The sequence below is a fragment of the Physcomitrium patens genome, chromosome 2 (assembly GCF_059467195.1).
Source record: "Physcomitrium patens ecotype Gransden chromosome 2, ASM5946719v1, whole genome shotgun sequence".
Lineage (NCBI taxonomy): Eukaryota > Viridiplantae > Streptophyta > Bryopsida > Funariales > Funariaceae > Physcomitrium > Physcomitrium patens.
Window position 1 is genome coordinate 12672239 of NC_143411.1, and position 17171 is coordinate 12689409.

Genomic DNA, 17171 nt, shown 5'->3' on the forward strand with positions numbered 1-17171 from the left:
AATTTCCATTGATGTTGGTTGTTGTGTCATAGTATTAGATAGCAGCATAGAATTTCGTGCTATAGATCATGCTTCATAATTTCTAAAATCTATAGTATTGGCCTTCTCTGTATACCTAATTATCTCTTCAAACGTTTGTGAATTCCTTAGTTCCATCTTTTGCTAGACTTATAGTTTCAAACTCCATAGAAATTAATCCATCATCTCTATGTCTAAAACATTGCCAACTTGAAGATATAGGAACTTGAATCAAAAGACATAATCTTAAATCGATCTAGATTGTGTAAGATTTGTCAACTAATTGCATACTATCTTCTCTTTATCAATGGACCAAAATTGATTTCTAAACTTGATCTCAAACTCCTTCTAATATCAAAGTTCACCTAGAGCTTCATAGTTTTGAACTCGATGTCGCCACTAAATGACTACCACATTTTTCAAATAATTGACTGCATATATAATTCCTTTATTGGTATTTGTTCTAGATAGTTGGACATATTATTGTATGTTGAAGAGCTATTGACATACATCTTCTTATCTTGAAGTTTCAAAGTATGTATTAGGTTTACTCAATTTCAACCTAGCAGATGTCGACTCCATAGTTTTAGAGGCTTTAATTTGTTCTTACAAAGTAACTATGTGGTTTAAGAGGTGCAATATTTGAACCTCCATTTGGAATTGCTCCCCCATATCTCCCATGCTATAATTTCCTCATTGAACTCTACTATTGTAATGTCTTTTTACCTTCTAATTGACTTTTTAAAAATAGCTTATGATAGTCTCAATACAATATCTAGTGTGACCACAATAATTAACTTCAAACTAGATGATGGCTATCAACAAACTACCAAAGAACGACGTCATGATGTAACACGATTAATAGGTGAAAGAGTGTGGAGATTATTATAATTTAAGAGATCTTAGTTCAAAGTATTAGAAAAAATTATCTTAGAAATATAGTTAATAGCCAAAAGGGTAGAAAAGTTAAAAGGTACCAATGCTGCCTTTCAGAAAGGTGACTTCTACTTACTTTGTAGTACCATAAGTAAGGCAAATCAAAGTAGATTGGAAAAATAAATGATATAGGAATCTTTAGAAGAAAGTTAAGAGTAAATTCTAGAAAGAAGTTACTTAGAAAAACTAGATATTGATACCCGGAGAGGGCCAATTATGAACCAGGGTCGAAATCAGACCCTGAGGCACAAAACCGAGTCTCGACGACGACTCCGGAACTCTTTGGTAGATCGGAGAGTGGATTTTGAGAGAAGATTGAATAAGGTTTCTATGGGCATTTATTTTAAGTGATTTGGAGTTGATATGAATTTGTAAGAGCTTTGCAAAGTTGAGGTTTTTTTTGGATGACTTGGATTTTATGAAATAAAATAGGGTTTATGTTTTGAGTGATTTCGAGAGTTTTGTTGCAGATCTATAAGTGAATTTTTTTGGGTTCATGGTTATAGTTGTGTTGAATACATGTTGTAAATTTGATCTTGATCTAATGGTTGAATTGAGAGATATTGAGGTTCAAGTGAGTCAAGATCTCAGAAAGTAGAATTTTAGGTCCAGCAAGGGTTTTTAAGTTTTCATGCAATCTACTAGTTGGATTGGAGTAAAACGTATGTGAGAGGATATAAGACTTGTTTTCCTATGTTCATGAGAAATTTGAAACCAATCGAACGGTGCAAAGAAGAGAAATTGGCTCTGAAAGGTTGGCAATAAGATTGGAGAAGGAGGCTGGCTAACACCCAAACATATTTTTGAGGTTTTCGTCAATTTAGTAACTCCGATCCTTTTCACATTTTTTTTTTGCTTATTTTGAACTTGATTTTTAAGAAGTGTATAAATTTTGAATTGAGATCAACGGTTTATTCATTAGATATTGAGGTTTAAGTCTGTCATAGGAATTACTAGGATTTGGATTAGGATTTGGCTAGGGTTCGGATTAGGATTTGGATTAGGGTTTGGACTAGGATTTGGATTAGGGTTTGGATTAGGGTTTGGATTAGGGTTTAAGATTTGGTTAGGATTTGATTTAGGATTTGGTTTAGGATTTAGGATTTAGATTAGAGTTTAGGATTGGATTAGGATTTGGATTAGGGTTTAGGGTTTTGTTAGGATTTGATTTAGGATTTGGATTAGGATTTGGTTAGAATTTGATTTAAATTTTGGTTTAGGATTTAGAGTTAGATTAGGATTTGGTTTAGGGTTTGATTTAGGATTTGGTTTAAGGTTTAGGATTTGAAATAGGATTTAATTTAAGATTTGTTTAGGATTTGACTTAGGGTTTAGGAATTATTAGGATTTAAGATTTAATTAGGTTTTGTCTAAAGTTGAGTGAAATTCAATAGGATTTTAACTGGAATTAAATTAAGGTTGAATTGACATATATTTGAGTAAAATTTGTGATCATTCTAATATTTCTTTAAGAATTTTATTGTTTGTTTGAAATTTCTTTGAGTTGTTTTGAATTGGATTACGTTTGTTTATTATTATTATAGTCTAATTAAAGCATTGTTAGTATTCTATTTAGGATTTTGTTATCGCAATTTCTGTTCTTCCTTCTACAACCAGATGCCCGGAGCATTCTTAAGCAAGACTTCACACATTACGACATATTTGGTGGACCCGATGTGAAACGCTTGAGGTGGAAGGAATTTATTATAATTTTTTTTATTTATTTGAATTCTGGAGAAGGAATTAAAGGAGAATGGAAGGAGGCAATTTGGATAGTGCTTCAAGTGGAGTTGGAAGAAGAGCTTTATTTGGAGGACAAGGTATGCATTTTGATCCTAATTCCACAAGCATGTTTGAAGCTTTGACCTTATTCATGCAACAACAAGAGCAACAGGTTAAAGATCGCAAAGAGAGTATGGCTAACAAAGCATTACAAGCGGTCGTGGACAAGATCGATCAATTTGAAGGAAAGGATATTACAAAATATTTAAGATGTTATGTTAAGGAAATGGAATTGAAGCGTATTTCAGAAAGTGAGATGGTTCAATTATTTGAATTAGCCTCTACACGAGAGATAAGAAATCAAGTTAAATTTCTTATTCAACACTTTGGAGGTTCATGGGAGAAATTTTTTCAAGCTTTGAAGGATGAGTTTTTCTTAGAAGATAGTCATAGGGTTACAAAAAGGTCTTTTTTGAATGGATTGAAAAGCTAAAGAAGGATCTTCTAGCAATAGAATTATTAAGGGAGTTTGAAAAGCAATATTCTTCTTTATCAAAGAAAGAAAGACAATTATTGGATCCAAGTAAGGTGGAGCTCTTTCTTCAAGCAGCTCATGGAAAGTTGCAAGAGAAGTTGGAATTCATGCTTGAAGATAAAGAAGAAGATGAAGGATTGACAACAAATTGGGAAAGGGTAGATGATGCTGTAAGGACAATGAGAAAAAGAGAAAAAAGAAAAGATATGGGAGGTGATCAAAGACCATTACAACCATCTAAGATAAAGGTCTCTAGTATCCATCCAACAACTTTAATTCAACCTTCAATGGCTACATCAAAGAAAGAAAAAACAGGAATTGATGAAATCATACGTGGAATGAGAGATTTGCAAATAAAATTTGCAAAACTTGAAGAGAAAGGTCAATCATCAAGAATATCAACAAAACAAAGACCAAGGCCAATGGAGGGTGTAGTACATAGATGCATGTGGTGTGACAGCATAGATCACTCGAGGAAGGAATGTGAAGAATTTATAGAGAAATTACGTAAAAGAGTTGTTTTTTTTAAAGATGGTATGATACATTCAAAAGAAAATGGAGAAAAATTAGAAACAAATTTTGGTAAAGGAGGAATGAAGTTATTTATTGGAGATACTTTTAAAGTGCAGACAATCTCAAGCAATGAAGCATCAACATATTGGGTGGAAGCAGATCCTAATAGATGTTTAAGTATAAACCTTGAGTTTCCAATAGAATCTAATTCTTTGTGGACAAGTGCAATGAAGTATGCTGAAAGGGAAAATTTTACTAGAGATGATTTGAAACGTGTTGGTAATAACATTCGACAAATTACTGGGTGGGATGATCCAATAGATAGACCATGTGTACATGCTCATATTGCAAGGAGTCAACATGAAGCATTAATAGAAGAAAAATGAAGGAGAGATGAAAATAATGAAGGGCCCTCAAAAAGAATTACAAGGGAAGAAAAAGCACGACAACTAAAGAATTCTATACATGAAGAGACAACAGAGAGTATTTCTACAAAAGAGAGGGAAATTGGAAAAGAAAAAGCAAAGGCTCCTACTTATAAATTACAATCAGATATTGAAGCAGCTACAAAGTTGAAGAAGGTATTGGAGGAGCGGATTTTAAGTGAGAAGGTTGAATTCACAATTGGTGAAATTCTAAGAATTGCAAAGCATGAGTTTTATGAAGTTATTATTGATACAACAAAGAGAAAACGACAATCTATAGGAGACTCTATGACATCAAATGCACAAGGAATAAGAGCAATGGAAAGAAATGAAGATGAAGAAGATGAAATATAAAATTTTGGAGATGTCTTGCGAGTAAGGTTTGCAGAAAAAGAAGATGTCATTCAAGCTTCTAGCCATTATTCTAGAAGTCATTGGGCAAGGGCTACAACGGAGACTTTAATAAAATTGGGAAATTTAGAAGAACCAGTTGTAGCATTAATTGATCATGGTTCTAAAATCAATTTGATGTCAAAGGAATTATATAACAAGGGAAAATGGCCTATTGATACTGAACATGGGTGGATGATAAGAGCTGCGAATAATTCAAAGGGAGATTTGTATGGAGCATGTCCAAATATCAAAGTGACAATTGGAGATGTTATTCATGAATAAAATTTCTTTGTGCAAGACATGTCTACATACCCTATTATATTGGGACAACCATATATTATTTCCACACGAATGGAAACAAAAGTAATGGATGATGGTTCAGCTTATGCAAGAATAAAAAGCCAAGATGGGATGAAAGCAGTTCAATTTTTAACTGTTTGTACTAATCATGAGAGAAATCATGATAAGTTGAGAGAGAAACCAATATCAAATGAGAAATTTGAAGACCTTGAGGATTTTTACCACACACCATTGTAAGGCGAGGTTGCAATGGATTAAAGAAAGAAATGCTCCCGCTTAATTTAGAAAAAGAATTGTTATCTATCGGACTTATTGGGATGACACAAGATTGTGTATTGAATTTTAAGACTATTGACAAAATGAAAAAGAGGGACAGATGTTATATTAAAAATATAGAGAAAAATTTGAAAGAAAATAGAGAATTGGTTGAAAATGAATTTATTTCAGGAGCATATGAAGAAGTAGGTTTTGCAGATATTATGGGGGAATTAAATTATCTATTACAATGTGGATTATAAGTAGAGAATAGAGTTATTAATGTGTATTCTAAAGAATTTTATGATGAAATTCAAGGATTTAAAGAAAATTTAAGTCGCCAAGAGGTATATGTTGAAACTAAGTATAAATGAGTAGCAAAGAAGGTCAAACCAGTGGCTTTGCCACTACCATGTGATTGTGAAGAAATAATAAGTGGAGCATCGACACAACCAAATCTAAGAGATCCAAGGAAGATAGGGCATAAATTTACGGATGTTACATTAGATGGGTTAAATGTTGGAGGTGATGGATTTTTGACAAAATATGAAGAAAAATGTTTTAGGGATATGCTTTCACATCATAAAAAAGCTTTTGCATTTGAAGCACATGAAATTAGGTGTGTTGATCCAAATATTGTAGCATCCATGGTTATTTTTACTATTCTTCATGAACCATGGAATTTGCGACCAATTCCAATACCAAGAGCGCATTTATCTAAGTTAGTAGATTTACTCAATGAAAAGATTAAAATGGGAATTTTGGAACCATCTATAGCACCTTATTCTAATCGATGGTTTACAATGCCAAAGAAAAATGGAACAATGAGATTTATACAAGATATGCAACCCGTAAATAAAGTGACTATTAGAAATATGGGTTCAAGTCCAATTGTGGATGAATTTGCAGAAGCATTTGCTGGAAGAGCTATCTACTCAATGGATGATCTTTATTCACGTTATGATCAATTCCAATTGGCAATAAAAAGTAGGGATTTGACAACTATGAAGACACCGTTAGGATTGGTTAGAATGTGCACATTACCACAAGGGGCTACAAATTCTGTAGCACATATGATGAATAGAATGCATAAGGTATTAAGAGATTTTATTCCAAGAATAACAATGCCTTTCTTGGATGATGTACCTATTAAGGGATGTGAAGAAGAAAGAAAGGATGAAACTTTAGATTCAAAGGGATGTAAGAAGTTTGTGGCAGATCATATTGAAGATTGTGAGAAGATTATGAAAAGATTGGAAGAAGTTCATTTAACCTTATCGGGGACAAAATCAATGTTCGGAGTAAAAGAAATTTTGGTGGTAGGACACATATGTGGTTCATATAGATGTAAGCCAAGTATAGAAAAGATTGATATTATTAAAAAGATGAAAGAATGTACAAATACAACAGAAGTGAGAAGATTTTTAGGAGCATGTATTTTCTATCATATATGGATACCTCACTTTGCACATATAGCAGATCCATTATATAAGTTGTTAAGAAAGAATCAAAAATTTCAATAGAAAGAAGAACAACGGAAAGCTATGGAAAAATTGAAAGAACTTCTTTCTTCATCTCCAACTTTGAAGAAAGTAAATTATGAAGGTGGAAGGCAAGTAGTATTAATAGTTGATGCAAGTCTAATTAGAATAGGTTGGACGGTTGGGCAAGATGATAAACAAGGAAATAGATATGTAGTAAGATTTGGAGCAAAGATATTGAATTCTAGGCAAAGGGCATATGCGCAAATCAAAAGAGAATTATGGGGTATAGTAATAGCTATGAAAAATGAAAAAGAGTACTTAATTGGAGCATCAGTAGTTATAGAAACAGATTGTCTACCTTTGTTAGGCATGATTACAAGTTGTTCAACTCCTGATATTGCTATGTTGAGGTAGATAGTATATATCAAATCTATGAATCCTGAATTTAAACATATTGCAGGGAAAGAAAATTCAGTTGCAGATATGTTATCGAGAGCAAGGTATAATGATGAAGAAAAGATGATTGATTTAGAAGATGATGTGGGTACAAAATTTTATACCAATGTGTTATCAAAGGAAAATGGTGTATGTTTTAATATACCATTAGAAGCATTTTTAAGAGATTTATATGAAAATGAATGGAAAGATGTTGGAGAGTATTTGAGCACATTAAAACGACAAAAAGATTGGACAAATCAAGAATTTAAGAAAATTCGTAAGAAAGCCTATGGATATTTTTTACATGATGGATATTTATGGAAGCATCCAAAAAAGAGAGGAGAAGTACCACAAAGGGTAATATGTGGTTTAGAAGTTCAACAAAAGATTATTAAAGAATTTCATGAAAATTTATGGACAGGGCATCGAGGTATTTAGGCAACATTCACTAAGTTAAAGGAAAAATATTGGTGGAAGGGAATGTACAAAGACATAGCAAAATTTGTAGAATCTTGTGAGACTTGCCAAGTATATTCAAATATTTGACATCGAGATGGGTTACATCCAACATACCCTTTGGCTTTACATTACAAATGGGTGGTGGATTTAGTGGCAATGCCTATGGGACTTGGACAAATGAAGTATTTGGTACTTGTACGAGAAGATTTATCAAATATGGTTGAAGAACGAGCATTAAGAACAAAGGATACTAAAGGTGTATGTCAATTTCTATTAGAAGAAGTTATTTGTCGCTATGGATGTATTGGAAAAATTATGGCAGATAGAGGTGAATTGGATGCAAAAGAAGCACGAGAATTCTTTAATAGGATAGGAATTAAACTTTCTTTAACAACTGCATATAATCCAGAAGGTAAATTTAAAAGTGAGCGTGGGCATTCACCTATTATTAAGGCATTAGTAAAGGCATGCAATGGAAAAGCACATGAATGGCCTAGACTACTACCATTTTCACTATGGAGAGATCGTATAACTCATAGTTCGGTAACAGGTTATATGCCTTTTGAATTAGTATATGGTCAAAAACCAGTAATGCCAATAGAAGATGTAGTACCTACATGGGGTATATTGCCTTGGAAGAATGATCTCAACAGAGAAGAACTTTTAGCATTACAGATTCAACAACTAGAAAGAAGACCCAACGATATTGAAATAGCAATAAAAAAATTGAAAGAAGCAAGGAAAAAGAATAAAGAAAGATTTGATAAAAAACATCGATTACGACCCAAGGCTATTGAAGATGGTGATTGGGTATTAGTTTATGATAGTAGCTTAGAGAATCAACATAGCACTATGAAGAAGTTTGCAAAGAGATGGTTTGGATCTTATATTGTCAAAAGGGCACACAACAATGGAACATATTTATTACAAGAACTTGATGGTACAGAATTGAAGGTACCCATAGCAGGCAAACGAATCAAGTTATTTAAACAAAGAGATGAAGGCATTTGTTTTGATGAAAAACAAACTCAAATACAAGATATTGAGATTGGAATAGAAGAGCATATTGAAGATCAAGAATTGTACCAAGATGAAGAACATTCTACATCAACATATTGAAGAATCGTTGGTGCATGCCGGAGGATGCACAGATTCAGGGGGGGTGGATGTCGTGATGTAACACGATTAATAGGTGAAAGAGTGTGGAGATTATTATAATTTAAGAGATCTTAGTTCAAAGTATTAGAAAAAATTATCTTAGAAATATAGTTAATAGCCAAAAGGGTAGAAAAATTAAAAGGTACCAATGCTGCCTTTCAGAAAGGTGACTTCTACTTACTTTGTAGTACCATAAGTAAGGCAAATCAAAGTAGATTGGAAAAATAAATGATATAGGAATCTTTAGAAGAAAGTTAAGAGTAAATTCTAGAAAGAAGTTACTTAGAAAAACTAGATATTGATACCCGGAGAGGGCCAATTATGAACCAGGGTCGAAATCAGACCCTGAGGCACAAAACCGAGTCTCGACGACGACTCCGGAACTCTTTGGTAGATCGGAGAGTGGATTTTGAGAGAAGATTGAATAAGGTTTCTATGGGCATTTATTTTAAGTGATTTGGAGTTGATATGAATTTGTAAGAGCTTTGCAAAGTTGAGGTTTTTTTTGGATGACTTGGATTTTATGAAATAAAATAGGGTTTATGTTTTGAGTGATTTCGAGAGTTTTGTTGCAGATCTATAAGTGAATTTTTTTGGGTTCATGGTTATAGTTGTGTTGAATACATGTTGTAAATTTGATCTTGATCTAATGGTTGAATTGAGAGATATTGAGGTTCAAGTGAGTCAAGATCTCAGAAAGTAGAATTTTAGGTCCAGCAAGGGTTTTTAAGTTTTCATGCAATCTACTAGTTGGATTGGAGTAAAACGTATGTGAGAGGATATAAGACTTGTTTTCCTATGTTCATGAGAAATTTGAAACCAATCGAACGGTGCAAAGAAGAGAAATTGGCTCTGAAAGGTTGGCAATAAGATTGGAGAAGGAGGCTGGCTAACACCCAAACATATTTTTGAGGTTTTCGTCAATTTAGTAACTCCGATCCTTTTCACATTTTTTTTTTGCTTATTTTGAACTTGATTTTTAAGAAGTGTATAAATTTTGAATTGAGATCAACGGTTTATTCATTAGATATTGAGGTTTAAGTCTGTCATAGGAATTACTAGGATTTGGATTAGGATTTGGCTAGGGTTCGGTTTAGGATTTGGATTAGGATTTGGACTAGGATTTGGATTAGGGTTTGGATTAGGGTTTGGATTAGGGTTTAAGATTTGGTTAGGATTTGATTTAGGGTTTGGTTAGGGTTTGATTTAGGATTTGGATTAGGATTTAGGATTTGATTAGGGTTTGATTTAGGATTTGGTTTAGGATTTAGGATTTGGATTAGAGTTTAGGGTTGGATTAGGGTTTGGATTAGGGTTTAGGGTTTGGTTAGGATTTTATTTAGGATTTGGATTAGGATTTGGTTAGGATTTGATTTAAAGTTTGATTTAGGGTTTAGAGTTGGATTAGGGTTTGATTTAGGGTTTAATTTAGGATTTGGTTTAGAGTTTAGGATTTGGAATAGGGTTTAATTTAAGATTTGTTTAGGATTTGACTTAGGATTTAGGAATTATTAGGATTTAAGATTTAATTAGGTTTGGTCTAAAGTTGAATGAAATTCAATAGGGTTTTAACTAGAATTAAATTAAGGTTGAATTGACATATATTTGAATAAAATTTGTGATCATTCTAATATTTCTTTAAGAATTTTATTGTTTGTTTGAAATTTCTTTGAATTGTTTTGAATTAGATTACGTTTGTTTATTATTATTATAGTCTAATTAAAGCATTGTTAGTATTCTATTTAGGATTTTGTTATCGCAATTTCTATTCTTCCTTCTACAGCCAGGTGCCCAGAGCATTCTCAAGCAAGACTTCACACATTACGACAACGGTCTAATACTCACATTGATACCAATAAAACAAGACCAGTTTATCTTGAGAGTCCAAGACTCTTTTAATCTACAGCCATATAAAACCTCATCATAAATTATGATCAAATGGATTGTAATAAAACTAAACAAAATTATATAGAATAGTCCATAAAATACAAAACTCTGCAAATAGAAATAGAATAAAATAGAATTGAACATGAAGATACAAAACCAAACTTTATTAAGAGAGAAGGTTCAAAGCATACTTGACTAGATGCACCAAAAGGCCATGGTTAGTTCTATTTATACTTTATTCTACTACCTTAGACTTTCTAGAATATTCTTAAATAATAGACCCTATTTATTTAATTATCCTAAACTCCTTCTAAAAGGTTCTATAGTGGATCATACTTAGATAACTACCTTAAGTCATTTTTAGAAGGTTCCATAGTGGACTCTACCTAGATAATAGCCTTGAGCTCTTTCTAGAATGTTCCATAGTAGATCCAACATGGTCCACTAATCTAGTTCCAATTCTAGAAACTTCCATAACTTCTCAAGAATGGTTCCAACTATCTATTTTTATATATCAATAATATAAATATCTTATCTATACCTTGTTATAGAAATCCTAACCTCAAATGGCATCATCTTCCAAAATTTGAGTCTTTGGGCAACTTCAATCTACTTGATTTTGTCCTCTAAAGTTGTGTCTTTATTCAACTACTTAAATTAGGAAGTAAGAGATCTTTTGCCACAAGAATCAATACTCCTACCATGTCCTGAAATATGATTGATTCTTAGTTTTTTAAAAACTATACTTTATGAACTTTCTAGCAAAACAATTCTTGTTGCTTTATATCTTGTAAGCAATAAAAAAGAGCCTATTAATATAGAATTATCAAACTATGAAGGTAGAATACCACTTTTTAGTAAATTGGAGATTTCTTCTTCATAAAAAATCCAAATATTAAGATTTTTATGTTTAAAAAATTACAAAAATAATTTTCATTTTTTCTTAAAATTTCAAAACCTGATTCTAATAAAAAAAGAAAAAAATTTAGAATAACCAAGCCACTTACAAAACCTAGGGAAAAATTAGCATGGCTTTGTCCATTAACAAAATAAAGAAGAAGAGAGAGGATTTGGCTGCCCAATCTTTTTATATAAGTATTTGAAGCCCTAAGAATGGTGCCTACATCTCTACCATTGAGATTCCATGAACCTAATCAAAATATACGGTTTACAAGGTCCTTTAAATCTAAATCCGATTACAAGGCTAAAAGCCCTTATTACTATCCAATAAATATGTTTTTAATAAAATTAATGCCACTATTGTATTCAAAATACATTTTTATTCCAAAAGTGCCTTCTTGTTTGTCCAAATCCATGCAAAAATGTAATATTTATATAATTTTAAAGAATTATGATGCCAAGTTAATTGACTATTTAAATGCCAAAAATTAGTCACTTATTGGTATTATAATTTTATCAAAGAACTTGTAGAAGTTGTACCACCAAATTCAATTTGAAATTTCTAAAAGAACATGGACTTCAAGAGATTATGAATCTACTAATTTTTAAAGATTTTAATAATTCTAAGAATTTAAGAGAATACTCAAAGTTATTGTTTTCTTTTGAAAATACAAGCTTGAACTTTTTGAATAAAAGAAAGAAAAAGAAAGAAGGAAGAAGAAAAAGAATTAATAGAAATAATAAAAAAAAAAACTAAGAACTAAAAATTAATATCAATATAATTCTTCTCCCATGAAAAAGAATTTAATTTTAAGCCTTTAGGACTTATATATTGTCTAGGTTACTATAATTGCCAATTTTCTTTCATCTAAAATCCTCTAAATTAACTTTCACCTAATAATTGTAATTAGGCAGTCTTAAGGCATCCATTTGTTCTAAAACAACTAGTGAGTCAATTTAATGACTCACATATGTATGATAAGGGACTCTAGTGCTAAATGATCACTCATTATTATGACTGTCAGTTTGTAGAGTTTTGGACTCCCCTAAAGCTGTGTCGATGTCTTTATGTGCAGTGAGTGGATAAGAGGTATCTTCGGACAACTTTGGTGATATGCATCCTAGAAATGTGGAGAGATCAGATGTATAGAGGTCCCATGCTTGTGCTTGTTGGGGTATTAACAGAGGTAATTGATTCTGAAGTCGCATGGAGAAGAGGGTCCATTTCATTCCATCGGTGTTTCAGAGACTGCATGTGCTTTCATTGCATAGGATGAGTGTTACAAGGATACAGAGTGACTTGCCTGGTGTAGGGTGAGTCCACAAGTAGAGCCAGTTTGCATCTTCCCACCAACGAATTGGATTGATGTGTTTTTGTTTGAGGACAATTTTACTCCAAAGATGGAGCATAGTTTCGTTGACAATGTGTGTTTTTGCCGACTGTGTTGTTCAAGATCGTTCCTCGAGGCCATGGGTAAGGTGGATGTGTTGTTTCGAGGGCGAGGTTGTTGTTTCTATCAGGGCTTCAAGTAGGGCCTCGTTGAAGCGGTAGAAGGCAGGAAGAATTATTGCTTGAGGAATTGTGCCTTCCGAAGGGCGGCTTGGAGCCAAGATAGAACAGAAGCTCTCATGGAATTTTGGTGTTTTGTATCCTTGAGCCCATGATAAAGACGGTGTCGGGAGGTTTGGTTTGATGGTTTGTTGTGTCTTTTTGGGCTGCCATAAGACGGTTGTTGATCTAGGTTTGGTGGTTACTTGCGGATTGGTGTGGATCTGTGATGTGGAGACCACATCCCTTGGACCGCTTGACGATGTAGTTGTTCGTCAGCATTCGAACGTGGGGGCCGACGGCATGGTTAGGTAAGTATCGGCGTCATCTACAAACAGAACTTCGCAGAAAATACTGAATGTTTCTCTCAGAAACTCTTGAGTTCTAAGGAAAGGAGGTAGTTTGGAAATCTGGGCCCATATTCCGGTCTTGAGGTTCGACTTGTTGAGGGGATGATCTGTATTAAAATAAGGGGACCAGCAATAGAATGTTATGTCCCCTCCTTCCAGTGTGTACCCATGTTCCGACAACGTGTGTAGTCGGCCCTCCTCTTGTGAAAACTGTACTTCGGAGTACTGTTACGACCTGTGATGTGTGCTAATACCATGTTGTTGGCCAGTTCGTCCATCCGTTCCCTGTACGAGTTCAGGCGGTCCGTGGGCAGTGAGATTCTTAAGGGAAGGGGGCGGTCCTGAGTATCTTGAGTATTCCGCTCGCCCGCTGTCAATGGCGACTGCGGATGTTGATCACTGGGGGGTTCTTCTAGGATTGGTGTGGGGTCATCTATAGATTTGGGATTTAAGTATTCTTGCGGGTAATATGACTGTAGGAATCTGGCGAGGTTCGGGGCCACTCTGTTGACAAGCTTTGCTACATCCTCATATTCTGTTTTGGAGAAGGATAATCCCGAATGTGGGTGTTTCATTAGAAAGGTATGTTAAAGTGTATGTTGTTCCTGTTCCCTTCTCGCGATTTCCATTGCTCCTGGTTGAGTACGCTTCTCGGCTGGGTGATAAGTGCTCTTCATCTTCTATTTGGTTCCTGGGTTGCTACCGTGCTTCGTTTGTGTCCATTTTGATGGGAATGATTCACAATTGAGTGCAAAATGTTCGGCCAAGAATACATTACACTACACTAGTACTTGTGCTAGACAAAGCTACACATTTAGATAACAAAATTCGCAGAAATCATCATTCCTAAAAAATCGGATCTAGGTTGAGGATGCGGCTCCGAATTTCAAGGAGCCTCGCGCGGCCAGAGCCCCAGCCGAGAGGGTACTATGATACCACTACAGCTGCGCCAGTCGAGGCCATGAGTTCCAATGCTTATACGTGGTGGATTTATAATTTTGTTTACATTATGACCAAATGCAGCTTATTGCTGTGTATCTTCCCTATTATTGTGGAAAGGGAACGTGTAAGAATTGTTCGGGAATTGATAGAAATGAGATAACGCTTCCAAACTCGAAGTAATGAAATATTGCCAAGGCACTGTAACGTAGATATGCATGTGTGGAATAGCCATCTGGTCCTTCTGTACTATGCAATGCTGCTGATGGGATCCGAATGCATGGTTGTATGGTTTGGTTCTGAAACTGTGATTATTCAATTCGTGAACGTGACTACTTTTCGTCCAGAAGTAAGGTTAAGGGTCCAATGGAATCCCACAAGATCATCCACTTTTGCAAATACTATTATTTTTTTTAACCCCCTTTGTCGAATTCAATAGCAAGTCACCGGAATTCCTCATCAATGGCTTTTCAGTCTGGAGTATTGTAGTAGTGGCAGAGACCTTACCTTTTTAAAAAGCAGTTAAGGGAATGCCATGCAGGCTTTTCAACTCAATGGCAAGTTTCCAACCACACTAGAATTCACCCTCTCACGTGGCCCTCAATGCCAGCGTGTCCTTGCACTCGTAGCATGGTAGGGCATCAAGCTCTGAACCCTCGCCAGGTGGAATCTTCCAAGCTGGCAGTGACCTACTCAGCCTTTCACGGCAACGATGTGGAACCCTCAGTGTCGCCGCGACTGCGAGCAGAGAGTTCGTCCAGCATATCCCCATTCTCTCGCAATTTGGGTCACCAGATGGTCGATGGCTTGTGAGTAGGACGGAGATTTCTAGAGCTTCGTAGTCGCTGGAAACGATTGCTGCTCATTTTTGTCACCAGGTTGCAGTAAACTTTTCGCATAGTTTTGGTTTTCTGAGGCGTGGTTGTGCGTTAGCACGATGACGAAGCTGGCGTCTGTGCGAGCGACGAGGTTTTATGGACCTGCGTCGATGAAGTACGAGTGCGAGTTAGCCAACGCTGTTGGGTACCTGTTGGGCACAGCCTTGGTGCTCATTGGGGTGGTGTTCTTTTTACCGGGATGGAACGTACCAGTAGGAATTTGGTGCCTGTTGATCGCGTTGGTGCTCATTATTTGTGTTAACGTCCACGACTTATACGCTCAGCTTGCGGGATTCGACTTCCGTATCCCTCTGGTGACCTTGGATCCCCAGCTGGCGCTCATCGAGATTGCTGCTCCCCTTGTCCAGGCGATTGGTGGTTTGCTCTTCCTCGTTGGGTTCATCTTTTTCTTGCAGGTGAGCTGACTGTGGTTTGCAACAGTGACTGGTGTACAACATGAGTTTTAGAGTATGCTCCCAACTCGCTACGGGTCTTCGGGGTTTTGTACAAGACTTTACGTGTTTACTGGTGTCTGTGGACTGATTTTGGAACTGATTGAGGCTTCGGAAATGGTCGCGGAGGAAGAATTTTGAAGTTCATGCGCCTTTGGCCTGTGTGAATTTTTGTAAACGAATAAAATAGAATTTCGTCATTTTCTTGTGAAAAAACTAACTTTGTCCTTGAGACATTGTGCAAACTTCAGATTACGTTGGGAAAGCTCGACTCAATAGATGTTGCATATGTGACGAATCATGCATACAGCCTGGTGATTGCGGCCTCTGCGTTCTGGCTTCTGGGTTCCATCCACAACGCCTTTCAAGTGTATGAAAATACCGACACCAGGGTCCAGTTCATGCAAAAAACCGTGTCAGTGCCTTTGCTTATCGCCAATACCTTGTTTCTCGTCGCGTCGATATTGAGTTATGAGACATGGACTCTGCCCCCCATCGCCAAGAAGGCTGCGGTAGGTGTCGTATCCTTGTTTTCTTCTCTTACTTCCTACTCGAATCTTTACACAATATTTAATGCTCACTTGTGCTGTTCAATTGCAAAGATTGCTCATCATTAAATAAGTAAACTTCCATTGTGTGTGGGAAGCCCATGTTGGTTTATTCGTTGTCCTTGTTTCATTATCAAAGTCGGGAAAAGAGAGTCGTTATCTCCACTTATCACTTTGTGGTTCCTGGTTCTTATCTAGGTAACTGCTATTTGGCTCGCCATTGTTGCCGCTGGACTGCTTCTGTTTTCTGGAATCATGAACATAATCCGTGTTCTGGAGATGCGGGAAGTGGATCACACGGGAGGTCTCCTTGAGCCACTAAGGGGTGGTGCGCAGGAGGAACTGGAGCACAAGCGAGACGAAGACGAAATGCTGCTCGACCGTGAGAAGTATGCCGCTGATGTGGAAGAAGGCTCCTCTTACAAACAAGTTGTTGTCACTGCCGAAAACTTGGATCGATAGATGATCTATATTACTCACGGATCATGAGCTATTCCAAGATCAGGCTGCAAGATATGTACATAGCAGATAGCTTCTTGCTTATACGATACTGCGTGTATGCTGTTCCTAATGGTCAAAAGTGAAATGCCAAAGATTACTTTTGTTTTGTTCCACCTTTCATGTCGATAATGTTACAATGCTAAAGTGAGCTTTGAGACAAATTAAACTTGTCATCGTTGCGTGGAGTTCTTTGTGTCAGCTTAAAGGATAGCTCATAAATGGAACCTTCATTACAGTGCGGATGCGGGTTGAGCCCTTTGTCAATGTGAAGCATCAAAGATCCGAAGTTGAGGTTTTGATTCTTCCACTGAGCTCACATACTGCTGAAAATCGTTGCAACATTTGAATCTTCTGAAATGCTGGCTTACAATTCTTGCGAAAGGATTTTCTGTGATGCGTGTATGACAATAGAATCCTCAGTCTGCTTCAAATCGTGAAACATTGAATGCTTTCTTTGCAAAAACATCCACATGTTTAAGCAAATACAGAGGGTGCTCTCTCAGATTACCATGTTTGTGGGTCTCATAAGAG

General features: G+C 35.7%; 1 protein-coding gene across 1 annotated transcript; it reads left to right on the forward strand.

The window, feature by feature from the left end:
• Positions 1-12549: 12549 nt before the first annotated feature.
• Positions 12550-16753, forward strand: LOC112279047 (uncharacterized). Its single transcript, XM_024513107.3, has 5 exons — positions 12550-13283; positions 13802-13904; positions 14803-15555; positions 15843-16103; positions 16338-16753. Exons 3-5 carry the CDS (start codon positions 15199-15201, stop codon positions 16599-16601), a joined length of 882 nt encoding a protein of 293 aa, XP_024368875.1. The 5' UTR covers positions 12550-13283; positions 13802-13904; positions 14803-15198; the 3' UTR covers positions 16602-16753.
• Positions 16754-17171: the final 418 nt, after the last annotated feature.